The sequence below is a fragment of the Nematolebias whitei genome, chromosome 23 (genome assembly GCF_014905685.2).
Source record: "Nematolebias whitei isolate Nwh7 chromosome 23, NemWhi1, whole genome shotgun sequence".
Taxonomy (NCBI): Eukaryota; Metazoa; Chordata; class Actinopteri; order Cyprinodontiformes; family Rivulidae; genus Nematolebias; species Nematolebias whitei.
The window spans coordinates 14,078,574-14,101,358 of NC_056520.1; the positions used below are offsets into that span (position 1 = coordinate 14,078,574).

General features: G+C 42.7%; 1 protein-coding gene across 1 annotated transcript in view; it reads right to left on the bottom strand.

Annotated features, from left to right (window-relative positions):
* Nucleotides 1-2,259: 2,259 nt before the first annotated feature.
* ahr1b (aryl hydrocarbon receptor 1b) overlaps nt 2,260-22,785 on the bottom strand; it is a 44,566-nt gene continuing 24,040 nt past the window's right edge. The window contains exons 6-11 of the mRNA XM_037696789.1: nt 20,967-21,097; nt 16,809-17,008; nt 16,613-16,722; nt 11,060-11,201; nt 9,795-10,986; nt 2,260-3,164 (exon numbers count right to left, since the gene is read on the bottom strand). Of these exons, the coding sequence (XP_037552717.1) occupies nt 2,997-3,164; nt 9,795-10,986; nt 11,060-11,201; nt 16,613-16,722; nt 16,809-17,008; nt 20,967-21,097 (1,943 nt within the window). The 3' untranslated portion in view covers nt 2,260-2,996. The remainder of the gene's footprint in view (nt 3,165-9,794; nt 10,987-11,059; nt 11,202-16,612; nt 16,723-16,808; nt 17,009-20,966; nt 21,098-22,785) is intronic.

The following is a 22,785-nucleotide window of genomic DNA, read 5'->3' on the forward strand; positions in this document are numbered from 1 at the left end:
TGCTCAACGGCTGCAGTGAGCTGACCAGAACAAGACCAAGGCTGGTTACTACCCATATAAAAATTTGCAGTACTGTATAGTACATATACGTATAGCGTTCAAATTATGTAGGTTTAAGGGTTTAGAACATTGCAAGAGTGTGGGAAGATTTTAAAGCCTTAAATATATATAAATTCTAAAATAAATACAGTAGTCCCTCGCTACTTCGCAGTTCATTTTTCGCGGACTCGCTCTATCGCGGTTTTTCAAAGTAAGATTGTACATGACACACAATTGGCTGACTGATGGATGAGCCGCACGATCGGCATGGAATTTTTATTTTAAATAAATTATTTAGCACCTCTGTGCAGCCCACACTGAACGATAAGCTTCTTCCTGCAGCTGATCAGCTGATCTCCGTGTGGAGCGGAGAAGTGGGCGTGGCCAAGCACGCTTGCAGGTGGCTGAGAGCAGTGGAGGCGGGGAGCGGAAATCATGACTTTCTGTACTCTTTTAGAACGTTTAGAGTTTAGTAACATTGTTTAGAATATTGCAAGAGTGTGTGAAGGGTTTAAAACGCCTTTATATATATGTGTACTAAAATAAACAACGACTTACTACTTGTACTACTATTCCTCCTTCATGGCTTTTCACTTATCGCGGGGCTTCAGGGTACGGATCCCCTGTAATAAACAAGGGACTACTTTGCTGTTCGACTTTTGCGGACTCGCTCTGGTCCCGTGCGTGGTCCCTAACACCCCCGATAAATGAGGGACTACAGTAAGTCGTTACTATACAGTACATATACGTATGTTGTAAAAACTCCATAGGTTTAAGAGTTTAGAACATTGCAAGAGTGTGGGAAGAGTTTAAAGCCTTAAATATATATAAATACTAAAATAAATATGACGTTCCTACTTCACAAATTTTTACTTATCGTGGGGGTGGGTGGAACGTAACCACCACGATAATCACAGGACTACTGTAGTGTTTTACAAGTCGTGCACGCCAAGATAGGTTGTTATTTTCCAGAACTGACTGTTGGACTCCCTAGTTGCAGAGCTAAATATGACGGCAACAGAAAATCCACCTGTTCCTGACTTCTTTGTTTTGTTTTTCTGAGTATAAAGTTGTCTCTAACAGTCACAGCCCAACGAGAGTCCACCTTAAACATCACAACACAAAGCTAATAGATGCATTCCAGGAGGTAAAGTTTTTATTTTAGCCTAGTTTTAAAAACCAGTTGGGCATGAATGATCTAAAAGCTTGAGTTTGTTTGTCTGTAGCAGCCCTGTTTTGTAACACATTTGTTCACCCTTCATTTACATACCTGACATAACGGTTCGTACATAATCTGTAAACACACTTAGTAGAAAGCTGTTAAATGACTGAATAAATATCCATCTCAGATTAGTGAGCCGACCTGCTAATGTTTCTGTTTGCAGCTCAGCTGATTGGATGTTTTACTGAACATAACAGCGACGAAGATGAGAGGAGGGATTTTGAAATGTTGGGACTGTCATTTTGTGATCGGATCAACCGTGGCTCATTTAAAACAAACAAAAAAACAGTGTTTGATATCTTCACATTGACAATAAATAAAAAAACAAAAGCGAACAGAGAGCAAAACGCTCTGTTGATCATGACCTGGTTAGTTGTTTGGTTTGATTCTTCTGATCAAGTAGCACCAGAGTTCAACACATAAATATCTTTATTGATTGTACAGAAACTGTAAATCTGAGTCAGTGTTTCAAGTGCTGCATGTATAATTAAACTTAAACGAAGAAAACTAAAATAAATCACTTATTTACAGTTAGGCCCATAAAATTGCAGTGAGTGTGTGTGTGTGTGAGTGTATTCAGTGTTGCAGAGCCAACTCGCCCGCAGGATATAAAGTGTGTCCGATGGCTGCAGAGACAAGGCAGAGACTGGAGCTGTTCCAGCCGCCTCCAGTCAGGAAACAAAATGCTTTTTATAGGATCATATCTTCTTCATCTGTGTCTCTATAACGCAATGGTTCCCAACCCTGCTCCCTGAGGAACACCATCCTTCATGTTTCAGTTGTTCCCTGCTCCAACATGCCTGATTCAGTGATTTAATTAATTCCTTAAGTTCTGCAGAAGCCTGTTAATCCCCTATTCACTCAGATTAGATGTGTCAAAGCAGGGAAACATGTAAAACATGCAAGACGGCGTTCCTCAAGGACCAGTGTTAAGACCACTGCTCTAACGGATGTTTAAGTGCACAGGATCACAGGAAACCACAAACCTCCACTGCTCTTCTTCACGTCTTTAAACCTTTACGATTTCAAAGAGAAAAATGAAATGCTGTTTTCTATTGTTTGTGCACGTAATTATTCTACATCTAGATTTAAATAATCTGTTGGTGTTTCTGGTCCAGCAAGAATCTCATGGCTGTCAGTAATACTCAATTTTTTTATGTTTTACTCTCTTGTTAGCTGTACTGGTTTGTGCTTTTCTTCCCCACACAAATACTTGCTTTACAATACTGCAGATAGTTTAAAATCTCTAATGGTTGTAAATATTCAGTATTAACTCGTTGTTCTCAGATTCATTCATGCTATAAAATTCAGCTGTAAACTGTAAAATCTACAGCTCATTTATCCTAATAAACTCTGACTAAAGCTTCTGGTCTAGATGATCTAAATGCTCTTTTAGTCTGAAATGTGCACATTATTTCAGAGGACGCTGGAATTAAACCAACAGTTTCTCGAAAAAAAGGAAAATAACGCTTAAAATGTGTTTGAAAAGCAGCAGAAATGTGTAAACCAAACGTTCACAGCAGCTCTTCTGATCACTGTGAAGTGAGACTCTTTCTTCGGGACTTCAAGTGCGTCTGTACAGATTTGACTTTTTTATCCTGTTCTGGTTAGCAGGAATCTTTAGCAGTTTAAGGTTGAGGTGGGAGAGAAAAACCCAACCCAAAGTCCAGTTTGGAGGAAGTGTTTTTCAGATTGTTCCTTAAAAAATAACCAGTCTCTCTGTACCTCCATCACATCAAAGGAAGAATCCAGATTTCTGAGGGTCCTGCAGGGTGGAGAGTCCATCAGGATGTGAGACAGAGATGTCATGAGTTGCCACTCCGTTTCTGCCAGAAATTAGACACGTCCTTACATATGTTGCATTGGTGTCACTTAGGAGGCAGCCATTATCCACCTGAGAAAAAAATAAAAAATCAGGGATTTTATTGGATTTTTATGCCTTTTTCTGCCTATCAAAACTGTATGTTTACTTACCTACCTACCTAACATAAATAAAAAATATCATCTGCCGAGGCTCCGCCCATCACCTCCAGCTGCACAAAGACTAGGAGTCGATCGATTCGTTAAGAGTCTCCAACTAACCTCCGACAGTTGCTTCCCAGTGAGACACTACCTTAAATCAGGGTTTTATTAAAATGGATCAAAGTTGTTCGGCCCTGAAAACAACCACAAATAAAACTTGTTCTTCGGCCAGAATTTCAGAATTCTTCATTACTCTCCCGCAATTTCCACCGACGTGCTCAGCTGCTTTGTGCATTTTCTTTTGACGCTTCTTCTACGTTACATAATTCAGACATGAAAGCGATCAAATAGTATCGTGAGCTACGGTACGTCCTCTGTAAAATACACCGACGTACGTGGTCAAATAAAATCACCGTCACAGTAGCTAAAAGACACAACGTGCAGGACGGCGCGCGTTCGTTTCAGCAGTAAGTTTCAGTCTGTTTGTTAAAGAAGCAGAGATCGTTGTGGTGCAGAGTTGTGTCTGGCTGCACGTCCCCCCCCCCCCCCTCCCCGCTGGGTTTGCAGCATTAGGTAATGATGACAGATAAATTGTAGGTCAGCAGCGCTCATGCTTGACTGGCCCGCCTGCCAGTTATTTCTCTTTCAGCAACAGTCACTGACCCTGAAGAATAACAGTAAGGGCTGAATGAGTTGTGTGTGTGTGTGTGTGTGTGTGTTGGGGGGGTAAATAAAGCCTGCTGGGCTCGACCAGCTCTAGGCCCATCCCATCCTGATTCTATTCATTATCGGACTCTTTTTCCTCGCGCATGTCTCATTCTCCCTACTGTTGTCTGGAGGTTTGCTTTCCTCGCGAAACCCTCTTGTAAAACAGACGGCGGCAGAGCAGCAGCGGTTTGCGTGTTCGCGGACTTGTTGCACGGACCTGCTCTGCTGCGACAGATAAGAAAACGTTTCTGGTTTAAATATTGGTGGCAGCACACCGACAGCTGGGAGTTCAGAACGTTTTATAGCGAGAACTCGTTTAATCGCCAACTACTTTTAATTTGCGCTTTTCACAATAAGAGGCTTGATTTCTGAAAAAGGCGTCCGTTTCCGTCAAAACGATTCAAACTCATTAAGGAACACAAATACTGCGTTGTCAAAGGAAGGTTTGGTTGGACTCAGCTGTTCAACAAAATCTCTGCAGACACTAAATTAAGCCTAATCACTGATCAGTTGAGAGTCAGCGCCACCACACTCGGGTCAAGTTGCTGCCTTTAGGTATCTGGAAGTTCCTGAATGATGGCAGGTTGACGTGGGAGATGAATTGACGGATGAAGGCAGTAATGAGGGTGATGTTATGGTCTGTTCTGGTGAAGAAGGGGTTGAGACAAAATGCAAAGCTCTGGATTTACAAATCTATCTGCTCAAAACTTCAACTTGAGGTATGGATCATCACCAAAAGAACAAACAGCTGAGATAGAAACTTACTTTGTACGGTGGCTGGGATCAGCCTTAGAGATAATGTGAAGCCCACTACAGTAGTCCCTCGTTACTTCGTGGTTCGCGGACTCGCTTCCATCGCAGTATTTCAAAGTAAGATTGGACATGACACACATTTGGCTGATTGATGGATGAGCTGCACGATCGGCATGGGCATTTTATTATGGATGCACGATATTGGATTTTTGGCCGATGTCTGATATGCTGATATGTTACAACTTATTTGGCCGATATCCGATGCAGATACCTATATTTTATATACGTTCCTTTGTCAGAACATAGCCCTCTCTCTTATTTAGGCTTATTTGCTACAAAAATTGTGTAACAGCTGTAAGAGCTGGTGACATATATTCAGTAACAGCCATATGATATGCATAGCACTTTAATTTATATTAAATGAAAAGCGTCAAATGTTATTTATTAGCATTAGACACCTGTGATGCCGTCTCACTTGTGGAGGCTTGTTCCAGGTTCCTAGCTGCAGTGTGGGATCCTCTGCACTCCTGTGCATGAAGGACAGCTTTTTTAAGTTCAGAGTTTTTGTCTATCCATTGTGCCGTAAGACTAATCATGCTAACGGAGCTAACACGACGTCCAAATGTCTGTGATAAAACTCACTCAACAAGTCGTGCTATCGACTATTAGCTTCTCAACGACGTTGGAAATGACGGCTTGTAACTCGGGTAACGTTACGTCGGAAAAATATCTCCGACTGGGGACGATGCAGCGAGGCTCAACGTCGTCCATAAATCTTTGGAATCCGACATCCTCAACAATGAAAAATAAAACTTCCACACCGCCGACATTTTGAATTTTCCTCTCCGCCATGAGATCATGTAAGTGTGCGTGATGTCATCATGTTGTGCTGCCGCTGCAGGCAAAACAGCACCTTTTATATCGGCGAGTTATTTTAATGGAATGGCCGATGTCCGATATGGAACTTTAACACTAATATCGGCCGATACGGATACCATGCCGATAATATTGACCATCCCTAAATTTCATATAAAATAAATTATTTTAAATTACTTAGCACCTGCTGTGGGCATGGCCGAGAGAGCTGGCCGAGAGAGCTGGCTGAGAGAGCTGGCTGAGAGAGCTGGCCGAAAGCAGCGGAGGCAGAGAGAGCAGACATCACGTCATGCTGTGCTCTTTTAGAGCGTTTAGAGTTTAGAAACATTGTTTAGAATATTGCAAGAGTGTGGGAAGGGTTTAAAACACCTTTAATATAAATACTAAAATAAACTACTACTTACTACTAACGACTATTCCTATTTCACAGTTTTTCACTTATTGTGGAGCTTCAGGGTACGGATCCCCCGTGATAAATGAGGGACTACGGTATTCCTTGAAGAAATGCACATCATTTGCAGTTTGGGATGTCAAGGTTATGAATAAAACAATTGTGCAATCCGAAATCTGAAAATCTCACCATCTGAAGAGTACTTGATCAGTGTGACCTCTGCAAAAGTAAGGAGGGTCTTCAGGAGGATTAATCCTCAGAAAGCAACTGGCCCAGACAACATCGCCGGGAAGGTGCTGAGAGACTGTGCCGATCAACTGCGAGGTGCTGGCCGGCAACTTTAACTTCTCCCTAATCCTGACAACAGTACCCCACCTGCCTGAAGATCGCCACTATCATCCCAGTTTTGAAAAGCTCTGCAGTGAATGGACTGAATGGCTACCGGCCAGTAGCTCTTATCCCGATAAGTCATTAAATGCTTGGAAAGACTGGGCATGACACATATCAAAGCTACCATCAACATCAGGGAAGACCCTCATCAGTATGCATACCAAGAGAACCGATCAACAGAAGACGCCATCTCCTCTGTGGTCCACACTGCTCTCACCACTTGGAGCAGAAGGACTCCTACGTCCGTATGCTCTTTGTGGACTTCACGTCTGCCTTCATTACCATAATTCCCCAAACACTGATGGACAAACTACTTCCACTAGGACTAAGCCCCTCCATTTGCAACTGGGTCCTGGACTTCTTAACAAACAGACCACAGTCAGTGAGGATCCACGACTTATCCTCCTCCACCATAACCCTCAGCACTGGCTCTCCTCAGGGATGTGTGTTGAGCCCCCTCCTGTTTACTCTGCTCACGTATGATTGTGCAGCTACCCATCCAGGCTGTCATACTGTAATGTTTGCAGATGATACAGTGGTGGTGGGATGCAACACAAACAATGATAAGTCCAGCTACAGGCAGGAGGTGGAACACCTGGAGAGCTGGTGCAGAAAGAATGACCTTCACATCAATATGAAGAAGACGAAGGAGATGGTTCTGGATTTTAGACAGAACAGACACACCTATCATCCCCCCCCCCCCCCCCCGAACATATGAGGATCTGCGGTGGAAGTGGTCTCCAGCTACAAGTACTTGGGTGTGCACCTGAACGACAACCTCAGCTGGAGAAACAACGCCTGATCAAGAAAGCTCATCAGAGACTCTACTTCCTCAGGCGGCTGAGACGAGCTGGTCTGGAAAGCTCAGTCCTCACCTCCTTCTACAGGTGTGCAGTGGAGAGCATCTTGTGCTCCAGCATCAACGTGTGGTATGGAGGCTGTACAGCTGCAAAAAGAAAAGCTTTGCAGAGAGTGGTGAAGGCTGCACAGAAGACTGTTGGAGTCAGTCTCCCCACCATCACAGATATCTACACCTCCAGATGCAGGAAGAGAGCCATCTGCATCATGAAGTACCCCACTCACCCAGCACACGCACTTTTAGCCCCGCTCCCCTCAGGCATGAGGTTGCGGAGCATTAAGTGTAGAACCACTAGACTGAGGAACAGCTTCTACTCTGAAGCTGTTAGACTCGTGAATATCTAACCAGGATAATCACTTTGGAAAAAAAAAATCACTGTAATCACCATTTTGATTGTTGATATGTGCTGCTGATCATCCATGCTGCTGATCTCATGCTGCTGATTTATTTCATACATTAATTCACACTCATATGCTCACACAGACTCATGTTCATGCTGTTGTTGTTCAGCGTATTGTTTTTGCACTATTTAATATAGTATTTAGCGTATTCTTAGTTCATATCTTAGATCTTATTACTGTTTTTCTTTTACAAGCTGTATTTTTGTTGGATGTAACTGGGACCCTTTGTACACAATTTTATTCCACCTCATGCACCACATGTGATGCGAATGACAATAAAGAACCTTGAAATGTCTGAGTATATTGGGAATGACTCAGCTACTACTGCATGACATTTTAGATAAGCATCTACCAATTTATCTGAGTTATAGCCATTTTTATGTTTTCTCAGGTAAGTTGGCTGTAGCAGTGACAGGCAGGCGATAATAAACCTCTTTTTCACATGGACTAAACTGTTAATCTCTAGACTTAAAGCGACTCTGTTGGCCCAGCCCGTCTCCTCCTTGTCTTATTTACACGACATGTCTGATCGCATCATGGCAGTATACTCTGAGCTCTGCGTCTGCCCGAGGCCTCAGTGAGCCGACTCAGAACAAAATCTATTTTCACCACAGATAAAGAGAACAGCTCCGAGCCGCAGGGCTGCAGATCCTGCAGCTTTCAGTTTGTTGATCTCTGATATTTGAGGGCAGCTCAGACTTCAGGCTCCAGCGGCGGCTCGGAGAGTCCAGACCAAACGACTTGGATCGGAACTGGCAGCTTTGGTCATTTAGAGAAATTCAAAATGAGGAGGGAAAAACAAACGTGAGTTGAATCGAAGCGTTCATTTTGATGATGAGAATGGAAACGGCAACAAGGGGTCCCCAGTGGCCAAGGGATTTCAATAGTGAGTGTTTGGAGTTTTCGAGATGCATGCTCAATAATCCAGGTAGATACATCTAACAAGGTTGACTCGGATCCTCTGGACCAGTTCTGCTTTGTTGAAACATTTCATTTTTGATCCAAAAGACTTCTTCAGTCTAAAGGGCTGCAACAAACCCAGTCTTATAAATAGCACCTTCTCATAGGATCAACCAGTTTGTTGGTGATAGCCAAAACTACTGTAGTTGTTCACATTGAACAACTATTCATGAGATTAATGTTTTTCTGGGTTGGAATCTAACAGGTCAACCTTAACGTTTTTTGGTTTAAGTTATTCAATTGGGTAGGAGTTACACTGTAGAAGAACAGAGGTACCAAAGTTCATGTTCAATAATCCAGGTAGAAAATTCAACAAAGTTCAGTCAGGTCATCCAGATGGTTTCTTCTTTTTTTGTTGAGACGTTTCATCCTTCATCCAAAGGACTTCATCGGTGAAGTTTGGAATTGCGGGACTCAGTTTGTTGTGGCTCCTCGGACTGATGAAGTTCATTGGATAAAGGATAAAACATCTCCACAAACAAAACAAAACAAACAACAACAAAAAACGTCCAGGTGACCTGATTGAACTTTGTTGGAAAAACAGAAGTAGTTTATTTTATTTTGTACGATACAGCATAGAGTGATGGATCCTCGCGAGTGGAAGGAGTAATTTTATCCACCACCCTGCACAATGGCAGAGCCCGAGGGTGGTCAATGGTGGTCTTAACCACCATAGATAATTCTTCGCCCCCCCCCCCCCCACACACACACACACACACACGTATATGTTGGCAGCCCTCTTGAATTTGGATGCGTTAATCCAGTTTTCGATGGAAACCTTTCTTACGCCTAAATGTAGCCACTAATCAAAACAGAAGTCGGCCTGTTGCTTTATTTCAAGTTATCCAGCTCACATGGTTGACACATGGTGACAGCCATCTTGGATTCTGACGTGGCAAACCGTTTTTGACAGGAACCTTTTTTAAGCATAGCTGCAGCCACACACCTAAAAAAGTTGGTACCTCGCTTATTATTTTAAGTTCTCGTGTTCACAGTGCGAACAGTCGGAGAGTATTTCCAATTCCCTCTTTTTGCTCCTTAACGGAGGGGAAAGAAATGTCTTGGAAAAGAAAGATTCCATTACAGTTAATGTGAATAAAATTTATTATCTAAAACTTTATGTGCAGCTTGGAGCCACTTTACATACAGTACATGTACATTTTAGTATATTAAACTCAGTAAAAAAGTGAATCTGGCTGAAGTGAAATCTTGACAAATAAAAGTGGTTCTTACCTTGTTATCTGCGGTGGAGCTTAACAGATTGTAGTTTAATGGCATCAGGCTGTCCTGCGGTGGCGGCAGAGCCAGAAGCTGCTCTAACTCTGAAGCAGAGCTTTGTTGTGGTCCGTGGGTCAAACTGGACGATGGGACCACACTCTGATTGTAACAGAGATCAGGTGCAGCTGTTCCGTTCAGAAGCGAGTCATCTGAGTGTAACGAGTTACTGTAACCTGGGGCCTGCAGGTTCACTGAAGTGGTAGTGTGCTGAATTGGGAGGCAAGATCCCTCTGATGTTAGCTGATTCTGGAAGCCCGATAATGCAGTGTTTTCAGAGAGCAGCTGCCACTGGGACTCCAGATGTTCTCCGTTCAGCTGGGTGTTTCTGGATGAGGGATGCTCTTGGTCCACCCAGCTGACTGATCCAGGATGTGGAGCAGACTGGATCTGCCTTGGTTGAGTTCTCAGCAGCTCAGCTGCACCTATGTGCTGTTGCATCTGCAGGGACAGCTGGATGATGGGCTGCCTGGTGGCAGCAGGGGCTGGGGGTAATGGACGTGACTGCTGAGAGACGTTCTGTTCCTCCGTCTGCAGAGAGTCGTGGACGTAGGAGAGAATTTCATTGTTGGTGAGCAGGTCATTGAGGGAGGGAATGTGGGTGGGGTCCAGCTCCACCTGGATCATCCTCTCATCCAGCAGCAGCAGCTCCAGATCATCAGCATTCAGGCCCAGATTCTCCAGTGCACTGAACAGTTCGCTGTTTGAACAGGATTCTCCTGCATCCAGAGACAGAGAGTCCAAGGTGGACAGGAGAGGGTCGAAGCTCAAGGTCTCTCTGCTACATGTCTCCCCCTCCACGTTGGAAACAATGTTCCAACTGGTGCTACTCAACAGGCTTTTGGGATCATCAGTCCTGCTACAGATGCTGCTGTGGAGGGTAATCCTCGGCTCCACATCTGGTTGGCTGACGTACACTGACTCATCCTGTCTCATCAGTGCCCCCAGCAGAGAGTTTGGCTTCAGCTCATCGGGAGAACTCTTGTCCACTTTGCCCTTTTTGGACTTGCCGCCTTTAGCTTTGCCCTGGAAGGAATCAGGGAAGCCGTGCAGCGGATACCCTGTCTGGTAGAGAAGAGCCTCTCCAGTGGCAAAGGTGAAGGGAAGGTGCATTGACCGCTTCCTCAGGTGCTCCCCTCCCTCCTCCTCCCTGTAAGAAGCAAATAAACTAATGAGGACAGTTCAACTCAGTAATGCTGCAGGAGAACCAAGAAGGAACTCACGCTAAAGGCCTCTGAGTGGCGATAATGTAGTCTGGTTTGCCGTTCTTGTAGACAAGTCGAGCGTTGGACTGGACCCATGTCCATCTGTTTTCCTTTGTGAGCAGTCTGAAGACAGTCAGGCCACTCTCGCCTGTCTTTATCACTGAAACCACATCAGGCGGTCAGTTGGAGGCTGGATGTCAGTGAATACTCACTAAGATATAGGCTAGATGCTACACCTGTCTGCACACATTCTGCTTCAGTGCCTATTTCTTGTGGGGTCCCACAAGGCTCGATTCTTGTATCCCTTCTGTTTTCATTGCATCTGCTCCCCTTGGGGTCTATCCTGAGGAAACATGGTCTTTTGTTTCATTGCTATACTGATGATTGCCTGATTTATCTTCTGATAAAACCAAATAGTTCATGCACAATGCACTCTGTTAAAATGTCTTGATGATATTAAGGCATGGATGACTTCAAACTTTTTAAGTTTCAACGGTCAGAAAACAAGTCATTGTGTTTAGCCCTAGCTCTACTGCCGTCTCTGTTCCTGATAACCTTGGCTCCCTTGAGTCATATCTTAGCAGTCTGTTAAAATCTCGGGATGTTTTAGACTCTGACTTTAAGTTTGATAAACAGATGAACTCTGTTCTACAAAAAGCTTCTTCCAGTTAAGGCAGCTAGTTAAGCTTAAATCTATGTTGACCAGATCTGACCTTGAAAAAATAGTTCATGCCTTCATTACAACACAGCTAGACTACTGTAACGTGCTTTATGTTGGGGTCAGTCAGGTGTCCGTTTCACGTCTCCAGCTCGTCCAAAATGCTGCAGCTCGGCTCTTAACAGGAACTTGTAGGTTTGAGCATATTTCACCAGTTTTGTCCTTCCTTCACTGACTCCTTGTGCGTGTCAGAAGTGATTTTACTTTTAAGCACTTTGGTAACAGCTTCTGTTTTAAATGTGCTTTACAAATAAATTTGACTTGATTTGACTGATTCTGTATATCATGGTGTTTTCTCAGACCATCACTCGACTCTGTGGTTCGGTGTCAGAGTCTAACCTTGCTGTGACTAGGCCTGTCACAATTACAAATTTTGCTGGGCGATTAATTGTCTCAGAAATTATTGCGACTAACGACTGTGAAATTATTGCGATAAACGATAATATTGTTTGAAATTTGACAATAATTGGCAATTATTGTCAAATTTAAAAAGAAATGTTGGTCGATTTGTTTTGAGAGTAATACCTTTTTTCTATCACCGGATGGCAGTATGAGACTGTTTGAAACGAAGGATGGATAGTGAGGGAGCGAGCAGCGTGTCTCTAAGGAAAATGGGAGGGAGGCCCCTTGACGTGAAATGGGCTGTCTCTCCTTCCTTTTCTTTGGTTGTCAAAATGGCGGATCCTCAGTGTGGTTTGAACTCTTTAGCATAGCATTTGTCAAACAAAGCTTTTAATTAAACAAATCAGTAAACAAGTTCTCAGCTTCTTTTTGCAGAGAAAAAACTTGTTACACTAAGGCACGGGTTACAAACGTGAATTTTGGAGCTTTGACAAGACGGAGGTTCCCCCCCCACCCCCCCCCGAGGTCCGCCTGTTAGCTTAGCTCGTAGCTTAGCTTCTCAGCTTAGCTGCTTTTAACGATCCAAAAACGCTATTTTGGACGGTTAAAATGGATTTTAAAGCGAAAAGAGAAAGGGAGGGGTCAGTGAAGAGAACTGGAGTTGAACACAAAGAAACGATAAAGCCAATAAATGAAAATGAGGTCGACAATTTTCATTTATCATGTGATTAATTGATTTACTGTTTATCGCGACAGGCCTAGCTGTGACACTGTGTTGTCAAGTAGTGTGTATACTGATTTAAAACCACTCTATTGTTTTCCTGTTTTAATTTTTCCTGCACATTATTATTATTGTTTTTACATTTTAAATACTTCTGCATACTTTGTACTTTTAAACCAATAATGTATCAATACATTCAACACATTCAAAATACAGGTGAGTTTTGTTTATTGTAACTTTTCTACTTTCAAACTTTTTAACTTCATACACACACACACACACAGCAAATTCACATCTAATTACATCTTCTTCAGCATGCTTGATTTGTTTTTTCTTTTGATTTTTTCTTTTAATGCTTGTTTAGCCTTTAGCTTGTGGGAGTTCAGCTCTGCCAGCTCCTGCTCCCACAGTCAGACTCTAAATTAGCCACACCGGTGATCCTATGACTTGAGGAGCATGAGGAGTACAAGAGGCCTCAGAAGACACTCATCCAGCGCTGGAGTCTCTGTTCTCATTGGTCCTTATATCTGGGTATAGCCACATTCGTCATATAGCTGGTGTTTTGCTACTTTTAGCTAGTCTTTTGATACTTTAAACTTTATTTATGTAGCCTAAACTTATATTTAAATTGTCACCTAAAATTGATTTTCCTTATTTAAAAGAACCGTTTCTTTAAATCACTTCCAAGTTTGCTGATCTCACGTTGTTTTCATGATGAGTAATGTTAAATAGCTCTAATTATGTGATAGTGATGTCAAAATTAGGCTTTTTGAAGCATAGAATCATTTTGAACCATTGTGTCATTAAGTGGTTCACTACTCGAAGCTTCATTCAATTCCCTTGGGTGACATCTACTGGTAGTAGGGATTGTTGCACCAAATGAAGCCCTGCGAATGTGACGCACCTCTTGCGCACAGCTGAAGGAGGATGAAGACGCTCCCCGCGGGACATGCAGTCCGTGTCTCTGCTGGGCAGGAGCATAGCGCGGCTGGAATATCCACTCATTGTACTTTTTAATAAATAATCAAAATAAAAACGCGCAATGACTTTGGACTTTTAGGGGCGGAGTTGGCGGATCCGAGCGGTCAAAATTATAGAGTTCCAGGATCTTGTTCTGACAGGATCTGGCTCAAATTAACCACTGTCTGAATATCAAAAAACAAGAGCTGTTCGTAACGTATAATACGTGTAGAACGGGGATGTGAACTGGGGCTTGAGCCATCTTAAATACACTGAATCGTGCCAAATGTTTGAAACTCCGCCTGTCAACTCGAAGCAGTCAGCTGACTCGGTCTGAATGAAGCAGTGAAGTGGTTCACACGTCATCAGTGACGTCACATGAAGCAAGCTCCGGCCCACTGCTTCACCATAACTACCCTGTCGAGTTTGAAGCGTGCTTTGAAGCTTCGGTGCTAGAGGTAACTTCACTAGTATGTGATTACAGAATGTGACAGGAAACAGATGTTCAGCTGGCTGCAGAAGATGAAGTTGTGTGTTCCGATTCAATCTGCTTTGCTTTGGTGAAAACAAGAATGTACTATAGACACAATTGAGGTTCTGAATACATGAGCACAGACATACAGGTGCTGGTCATAAAATTAAAATATCATGAAAAAGTTGATTTAGTTCAGTAATTCCATTCAAAAAGTGAAACCTGTATATTATATTCATTCATTACACACAGACTGATATATTTCAAATGTTTATTTATTTTAATGTTGATGATTATAACTGACAACTAATGTATTCCACCTAATTCAGTATCTCAGAAAATTAGAATATTGTGAAAAGGTTCAATATTGAAGAGACCTGGTGCCACATCCTAATAGCAAATTAACTCAAAACACCTGCAATGGCCTTTAAATGGTCTCTCAGTCTAGTTCTGTTGGCTACACAATCATGGGGAAGACTGCTGACTTGACAGTTGTCCAAAAGACGACCATTGACACCTTGCACAAGGAGGGCAAGACATATTTTGATTGCTAAAGAGGCTGGCTGTTCACAGAGCTCTGTGTCCAAGCACATTAATAGAGAGACGAAGGGAAAAAAAAATATGTGGTAGAAAAAAAGTGTACAAGCAATAGGTATAACCGCACCCTGGAGAGGATTGTGAAACAAAACCCATTCCAAAGTGTGGGGGCGACTCACAAAGAGTGGACTACAGCTGGAGTCAGTGCTTCAAGAACCACCACGCACAAACATATGCAAGACATGGGTTTCAGCTGTTGCATTCCTTGTGTCAAGCCACCCTTGAACAAGAGACAAGAGAGAAGCGTCTCGCCTGGGACTGCTGCCGAGTGATGTTGTGTTCTCTGATGAAAATAAATTTTGCACTTCCTTTGGGTTTTCATTAGTTGTCAGTTATAATCATCAACATTAAAGAAATAAACATTTGAAATATATCTGTGTGTAATGAATGAATATAATATACAAGTTTCACTTTTTGAATGGAATTACTGAAATAAATCAACTTTTTCATGATTTTCTAATTTTTTTGACCAGCACCTGTACAGCAAATGAGTAATTTTGGTCTTAATCATCAGAAACAGATGAACTGCAGCTGTAAAGATCAGAGCTGAACCTTGAGTTCAGTTTGACTGACAGCGGTCACTCCTACTGCACACCTGTCCTACCCTCACATACTTTACCAGCAGACCGGACTTTCTTATGCAGAACCACAGCTCCTCTCCTACCATCTGCTTTCTGTGGAGTCATAAAGACACAGTGCAGTTCCTTCTAATCTTCTCTGACCATCTCCATCAACACTCAGACCAAACATCACATCTGTAGTGAAACCATTCTGCTGGACACGGTAAAAAAAAAAAAAAAACATTACATCTGCAGCAGACTCCAATCCTTTCAGGGCGATTTAACCTGCAGTCTCTTAAAAATGATTAAAAAGCAAAATAAAACTGCTCAGCCAGGTTCACTGTATTTACTGTAACGGACAACATATAGGAGGCTTTTTTATGTCCTTTTGCCCTTTAAAACAATCAGTTTTCTACTTCACGGTACAGTATGTACTTTAAAAATAGCTAAATGTTTATTTTTGTGTTTCTACAGAAAGTTTGGGCTGAAACCACAAGAGATTATCTTTGCTAAATCTGTGTCCTTGTTTTGTTTACTACTAATCTGATTTTGACTAGTGCTCCGAGGGATTACAGGGGGAAAAAATACAGAAATGTTATTACTATTAAAGCAATTTCTTTCTATACTTTTAAATGGTATATATGTATAAATACCAAAAAATAAACAAATCTACAGTTTCGATTAAAAACAGAACATCAAACCAAAGCTCAGATCGGTTACTATCGTTCAGGCTGGCGATTATCCTGGAGTGTGCATCGGAGCAGCGACTCCGTGTTGAATGTTTCCAAACACATATGTAGAAACCTAAAGCCTGATTACGTGGGTATTTGCGTGTGCCAAGTTGCAGCGACGCAGGGCACCATGGTAACAGCTAACCGGGTCATCCCGGACACGATGTAAGTAGGACACTGACTCTCAGTCAGAGAACAGCAGACACAGTGTCGGAGCCGCAGACGACACGACGAAGTAAACCTGAAACTTTTAAACGAAAACGATCGGAAATGACGTCATATTAGCTGAAAAAGTCCCGCTATGTGAGGTTAAAACATTCAAATCTCCCTGTAAAGTTGGTTGTAATATAATCAGTAGTTTTCATCCCAGTTGTTCCAGTTTTGCATCAGTAACCCTTCAGTCTCTAGCATGCTGCATTAGTTATGACCTGAGCTGTTCACCGTGCAGAATAAAAGCAGCTGGGGCTTACTTCGGATGTGATTTTCAGCACAGTGCAGCATGTCGGCGGCGTGGATGAACTGGTAACCTGTGCCTCGAACCCTCAGCTCTGCCTCTGTGTATCCCAGAACTATTTTACCCCTAAACATCCAGAAACAAACAAACAAGAGAAACAAATGACTTTTAACAGAAACCACACAGGAAATGTGCGTTCGAACAGTGCGTACTTTGCATCACAGGCCATAGGAGTGAAGTCGAGCTTGTGTTTGGTCCTGAAGATCATGTTCTTTGTCCTGATCTCCAAGATGGCCGGAGGCTGCAGGGGCGTGGCGATGGCGAACAGGGCGAGTTGAGGCGGAGTGCTGCGCTCGTTCTGCTGCCGACTCTGACCGTGGAGGAACTTCAGCCTGCCCTGGATGCTCAGCGGCTGCAGGGAAGACATGATCTCCACATCATCATCAATAATCCAGAGAGATTCTGAGAAAATGTGGAGTCCTCTCGTCTGAGAGCAGCAGCAGATGTGCAAGTGCTGCTCCTCTCGCCCTGCCAAGCTCCATCAGTGGTATTTATTTTGCTGCTTCGTGTACAGAGTCAAACCACTTGATACACTGTAAACACACGGTAACTTGGTGTCACTCCAGTTACATCACGGACATGGAGCTCATTAACATTAGACAACCATTTCCTGTCTTTTTTTGGGGGGGGGGGGGGGGTGTAAATATCAGTAAAATACAAAAATTTGAGCGGTCCAGAGATCCCATGCGGTCACGTGATTTTTCACATGTGAAAAACATGGTTTGATTTTTTATTTTTTCAAGGATCAGTTAGTCTTTACCATAAATGGACTGTACTTATATTGTGCGTTTCTATCTTATCAAGATACTCAAAGTGCTTTACACTGCAATCTGTGCCCTCATGTACCCATTCAGACAGCGCTCTACTAGATCTATACAAAGAATAATCAGAGCTTTATCACATTCATACACTGATGGGACACACATCAGAGGCAATGAGAGGTTCAGTGTTTTGCCCAGGGACACTTCAGCATGTGACTGCTGGTGGAATCAAACCCCCAACTCTTGCATTGGAGTACGACTGCTCTAACCACTTAGCCACAGCCTCCCGTAGTAGATACTAATCTTCCTGGGGTCCACACACCAAAGCATTACAATACACAAATGACAACTCAAAATCTCACAAATAAAAACAGCCAAGAAACACAAGAACAAGTTGTTGACTCCATCCATCTGTCCACCCATCTGTTCGTCCATCCATCCATCTGTCCATCCATCCGTCCATCCATCCATCCATCCATCCATCCATCCATCCATCCATCCATCCAGCCATTCATCATCTTTACCCACTTCTTCCTTTTCGGGTCGTGGGGGTCACTGGTGCCCATATCCAGCTATCAGTGTGCGAAAGACGAGGACACCCTGGATAGGTCTCCAGTCCATCGCAGGCGATGCTTAATTTGAGCCGGATCCTGCCGGAACAAGATCCGGGAACATCCTCATTTTGACCGGGTGCATTCCGGTAACCGTTTGCTCGGATCAGGGAACTCAAACATCTGCCCCTAAAAGTCCAAAGTCATCGCATATTTTTATTTTGATTCTTTATTAAAAATACAACGAGAGGAGACGTTGGCCAGTCTGCGGAGTGGATGTTACAGCTGCAGCAGGCGCAGCTCTCATACACACTCCTGCCCAGCAGAGACGTGGACGCCATGTCCCGTGGAGATAAAGTGTCTTCATTTATATGGCAAGCCAAGTAGCCCATTAATAGCCAGATGTGGTAAAAGTGACTATTAGTGGACCATTTGGCTTGCCATACCTTCCGCACAGCAACATCTTGAGAATCTCTACAGCGTGCGCACAACTGATGTGAACTCACGCATATGTTTCAGACATAATAAATAAAAAAGCTTAGCTACAGTAAAAAAAAAAAAAAAAACGGGAGAAATGTTTGATGTGTATTATTCACATTAATCGTGTTTCAAAATAATGGCACTAATTCATCAAAACAACAGTGATCAAAATGTTGAAAAGACAGTCCAGTTTACTTTCATTAAATAAATGGATGGATGGGTTGTCCTTAGTTGGACAGCCAAGAAGGCAGTCGTAAATGAGATTGAAGCAGCAGGAGCAACAACGCAGGAATGAATTCAGCGGAGAGGAGTTTGACTCAGAAACATGAAGTGTGTGTGGAGAGATTTAGGATGCTTGACAGAACCGGAGTTGCTCTATTCACACACAACCAGCTGTTGCTCTCTAAAACAGTAATTTAATCAAGTGTTTACAAGTGTAGGTAAACGTAGATGTTTAACAACCCGTTAAAATAGGCTACACCAAAATGCAGGAAATAGCATTATTCAACAATTTAAGGGGGAGGAGGACCTTCCCTCCACTTACCCCACTTACCCCCCACCCCACCCCCCCAGCTGGCCCGCCCACTATTTGTGTTCCGGCATCGATCAGCTTACAAATTAAGCCCTGATCACGGGGTTACAGAAACAAATGAGACAACCAACCATTCACTCTCTCACTCACACCTAGGGACAATGTAGAGTTACCAATCAGTCTAACATGCATGTTTTTGGTCTGTGGGAGGAAACCGGAGTACCCAGAGAAAACCCACGCATGCATGGAGAGAACATGCAAACTCTACCCAGAAAAGCTCCTAGCCGAGATTCGATCCGGCAACTTTCTTGGTGAAAGGCAACAACTCTACTAGGGATGCACGATATTATCGGCATGGTATCGATATCGGCCGATATTAGCGATAAAGTTAAATATCGGACATCGGCTATTTCATTAAAATAACTCACCGATATAAAAGACTTCTGTTTTAAGTTAATTTTTAACTTAAGAAACTGCTTGTGAACAGGTTAAATTTGTGAAAATTTACAAATTTGCACTGTTCGAGTGTTGTCATTGTGTTAGAGTGTAAATGTCATGAATAAATGTGACATTAAACATAATCCAAGTTGAAGTGTTACATCATTTTCAGCCCCCTTTTTGGCATCTGTATTTGGTAGCAGGCCAAACTGACAAAGACCATGCAGAATATTGTAGTATTTTAATTCCACAGCAGAGAAAACTATGTAGTCTCTGTAAATAAAAAATACCGGTATTGGTATTGGTTATCGGCCAAATAAGTTTGAACATATCGGCATATCAGATATTGGCCAAAAATCAAATATTGTGCATCCCTAAGCTCTACCAATTGAGTCACCATGCCGCCCTATAGATATTTCTGTAATAATGTTGACTATAAAATAAAGCACAGCTTAATCCTGTGCAAGGTCACATAGAGCTGGTGCCGTCGCACGCAGGGATGAGTAGATAGATGCAAAACGGGAAACATTTTGTACCCAAACGGTACAACATGTCAACCCCTGTGTATGTATCGGGGGTGCAATTTGGTAGTGGGACAAACTGACTGATGCACTACAAAATGCACATGCTTCAGATTAATCAAGTCTGAATGGATCAGAAAATCGGAAAAAAAAATCTTTAAAAAGTCAAAGTGAGCTTTTGGATCACAAGTAGGTTTGATCAGACTCTCCTGTCTTCTGTGACCCTGTCACCCTCTGGGTGAAGACCTCTCATCACCTCCACCTCTGTTAGCTCTAGGTAATTGACCTCTGGGGGTTTAAGAACCTGCAGCTGTGGTGTCAGGAGTCCGGCCCTGAATAGCAGGAGGGATTACATAAAAAAACAAAGCCCGAGAACACAGACAGGAGCAGAAACTTGGCTTATTGCGCACGCAAACACAACGTGAAGGTTCAGACCCCTCTGCGGGTCAGACTGGAGGGTCTCGGCATAGTATGGTGACTTTTAATCAAGTTCATGCTTTCAGGTGTAAAACTGTGCAGCTGTGCTGTTTCACTCTAAGGTAACGTTCTCTTCCAGAGTCACAGCAGAGACAAAAACTATCATTCATGGAAGGAAGTTAGTTTAGAAGCTGATGTGGACTGAGTGCATCAAGCAAAACAAAATAAAACAAATAAAGTAGTTTATTTATTGATTTAATACCATGAAAATGTAATCTGAATTGGATTTCTTAAGGCGTGGACACTTGTGAACACATCACCTATCACCTGGAGCAGCAGTGCCTCTGACTAAGCAACTTTCTTCTGCTTGGCGGGAGGATTAAAGTCCCTTTTCCCCACGACCCCGAAGGTCCCTTAAGGCGGATTACGGGAGTAAAGGGTGGCTTCAGATCTCTGAGGGACTGAGGTGGCACGCCATTGGGCCAGCAGCGCAAACAGACCTCTGAAACAGTGAGCTGCTAGCATAGCCTCAGTTCATTACCAGGTCTGACAGAGAACGTCTCGATAAACAGGTAAGAAGTCAAATCAGTGAAAAATGGTTTAAGATTACCAGGAAGCCGGAGGAGTTGTCCAACAAGCAGCGGAAACGACAGACAAACGCCCTCTCCAGGAAGGAGGAGTTTTCAGGTGGAAGCTGGTCAGGGCTGTAGCTCACCAGGCAGGAAGAGGTTGACTCACCCCCTGAAAACATTAAATATTACTTTGTAAGTAATATTAAACTGATACGTGCAAATATCCTGAGCTAACATTTTCTTTCCAAGCTGTCAGACTTGTAATCTTTTAAAGCCGTCTTATTCAACAGTTCTTCAGGTATTCTAAGCTCTTTTAGTTTTTCCTCTGGACTTTGGCTGCTTTTTCTCTCAGGTTCAATTCTTGTAACCAGGGCTTAATTTGTAAACCGATCGATGCTGGAATGCAAATAGCAGGTGGGCTGATGGGATGGGTCTGGATGTCTTTCCCCAAATTTTGAATAAAGTACCGTACTTGCCGCCGTACACGTCGCACCGCCGTATAAGTCGCATCAGTCCAAATACGTCAAATAAAGTGGAAAAAACATAAATAAGTCGCTTCGCCATATAAGTCGCATCTATTATGCGTCACCGCTGACACGTTGTGCTTGTTATGTGTCACCGCTGACCACCCAAAAACGTGGGCCGGAGTTGTGCCAAAAATCGATTGGCTGCCAAATGGTGGCCGCGGGAGCGTGCACGGGAGGACTTTAACAAGAATTTAACAAGATTAACACTTAAAAACAATTATTTGTTTGCTCGACATTATAGTAAAGGTGTGTCTCAGTCTAACTTTTCCTTAATAAATGCACTTTAATGGTCAAATCAGCTGAATTTCGCCTGGGCGGCGTGGTGAAATGCAGCTGATTTGACGTTTGCTCCAGGAGTTCCATAGCGAGACGAAGGTGGCTTAGTATGGCAAGCCAAGTATCTCATTAATAGCCACTTTTACCTATTAATGAGACACTTCGCTTGCCATATTACTTGACCGCCCTCTAGTGGGTGAAAATAGTAGTGTTCAATATTTTCCATGTCAGAATGAATGAAATCGTCAGATCTCAGACAAAAATTGGGTTTTAAATATGGGGAAAAACATAAATACGTTGCTTCGCTGTACAAGTTGCAGGGCATGCTAATTTATGCGAAAAGCTGTGACTTATACAGTGAAAAATATGGTAGATGCCATTTCCTGCATTCTGGTGTATTTTAACGGGTTGTTAACACCTATGTTTGTTTACCTACATTTGTAAACACTTGATTAAATATCTATTTTTGAGAACAACAACACCAACAGCAGCTCTCTCTTTGTGTGTGAATAGAGCAGCTGCGCTTCTGTCAAGCATCTGTACGACTGCCTGGTTAGCTCGGAGCTCACCCCCCCACCCCACCACCACCACCACCACTCACTCGCTCCTGACTCAATTGTCGCCGCCTTCAAGTGCTTCAATTCTCAGTTGGCCAACTAAGGACAATGAGAAGCCTTTTTTTAATAATTAAAGTAAACTGGACTGTCTTGAACGTTTTGATCGCTGTTGTTTTGACAAATTAGTGCCATTGTTTTGATACGTGATTAATGTGAATAATACACACAACATTTATTTTGTTGTATTTTTAATAAATAATCAAAATTTTAATAATGACCCACTTCAACTATAAAACTGATTAGCTATTTTTTTGGTACTGTTGAGTTATATTTTTGAGTTTTGAATAAAAATGCGTGCTGACTTTTGACTTTTAGGGGTGGAGATTTTTTTAAGGGTAGAAACGGAAATGCTTAATTGAAGGGGCAGACGGTCATGATATTAAGAAGCTCGTAAGTGGCTGTTGTGTTTAAAATGAGTGTTTATGTAATTTTACATA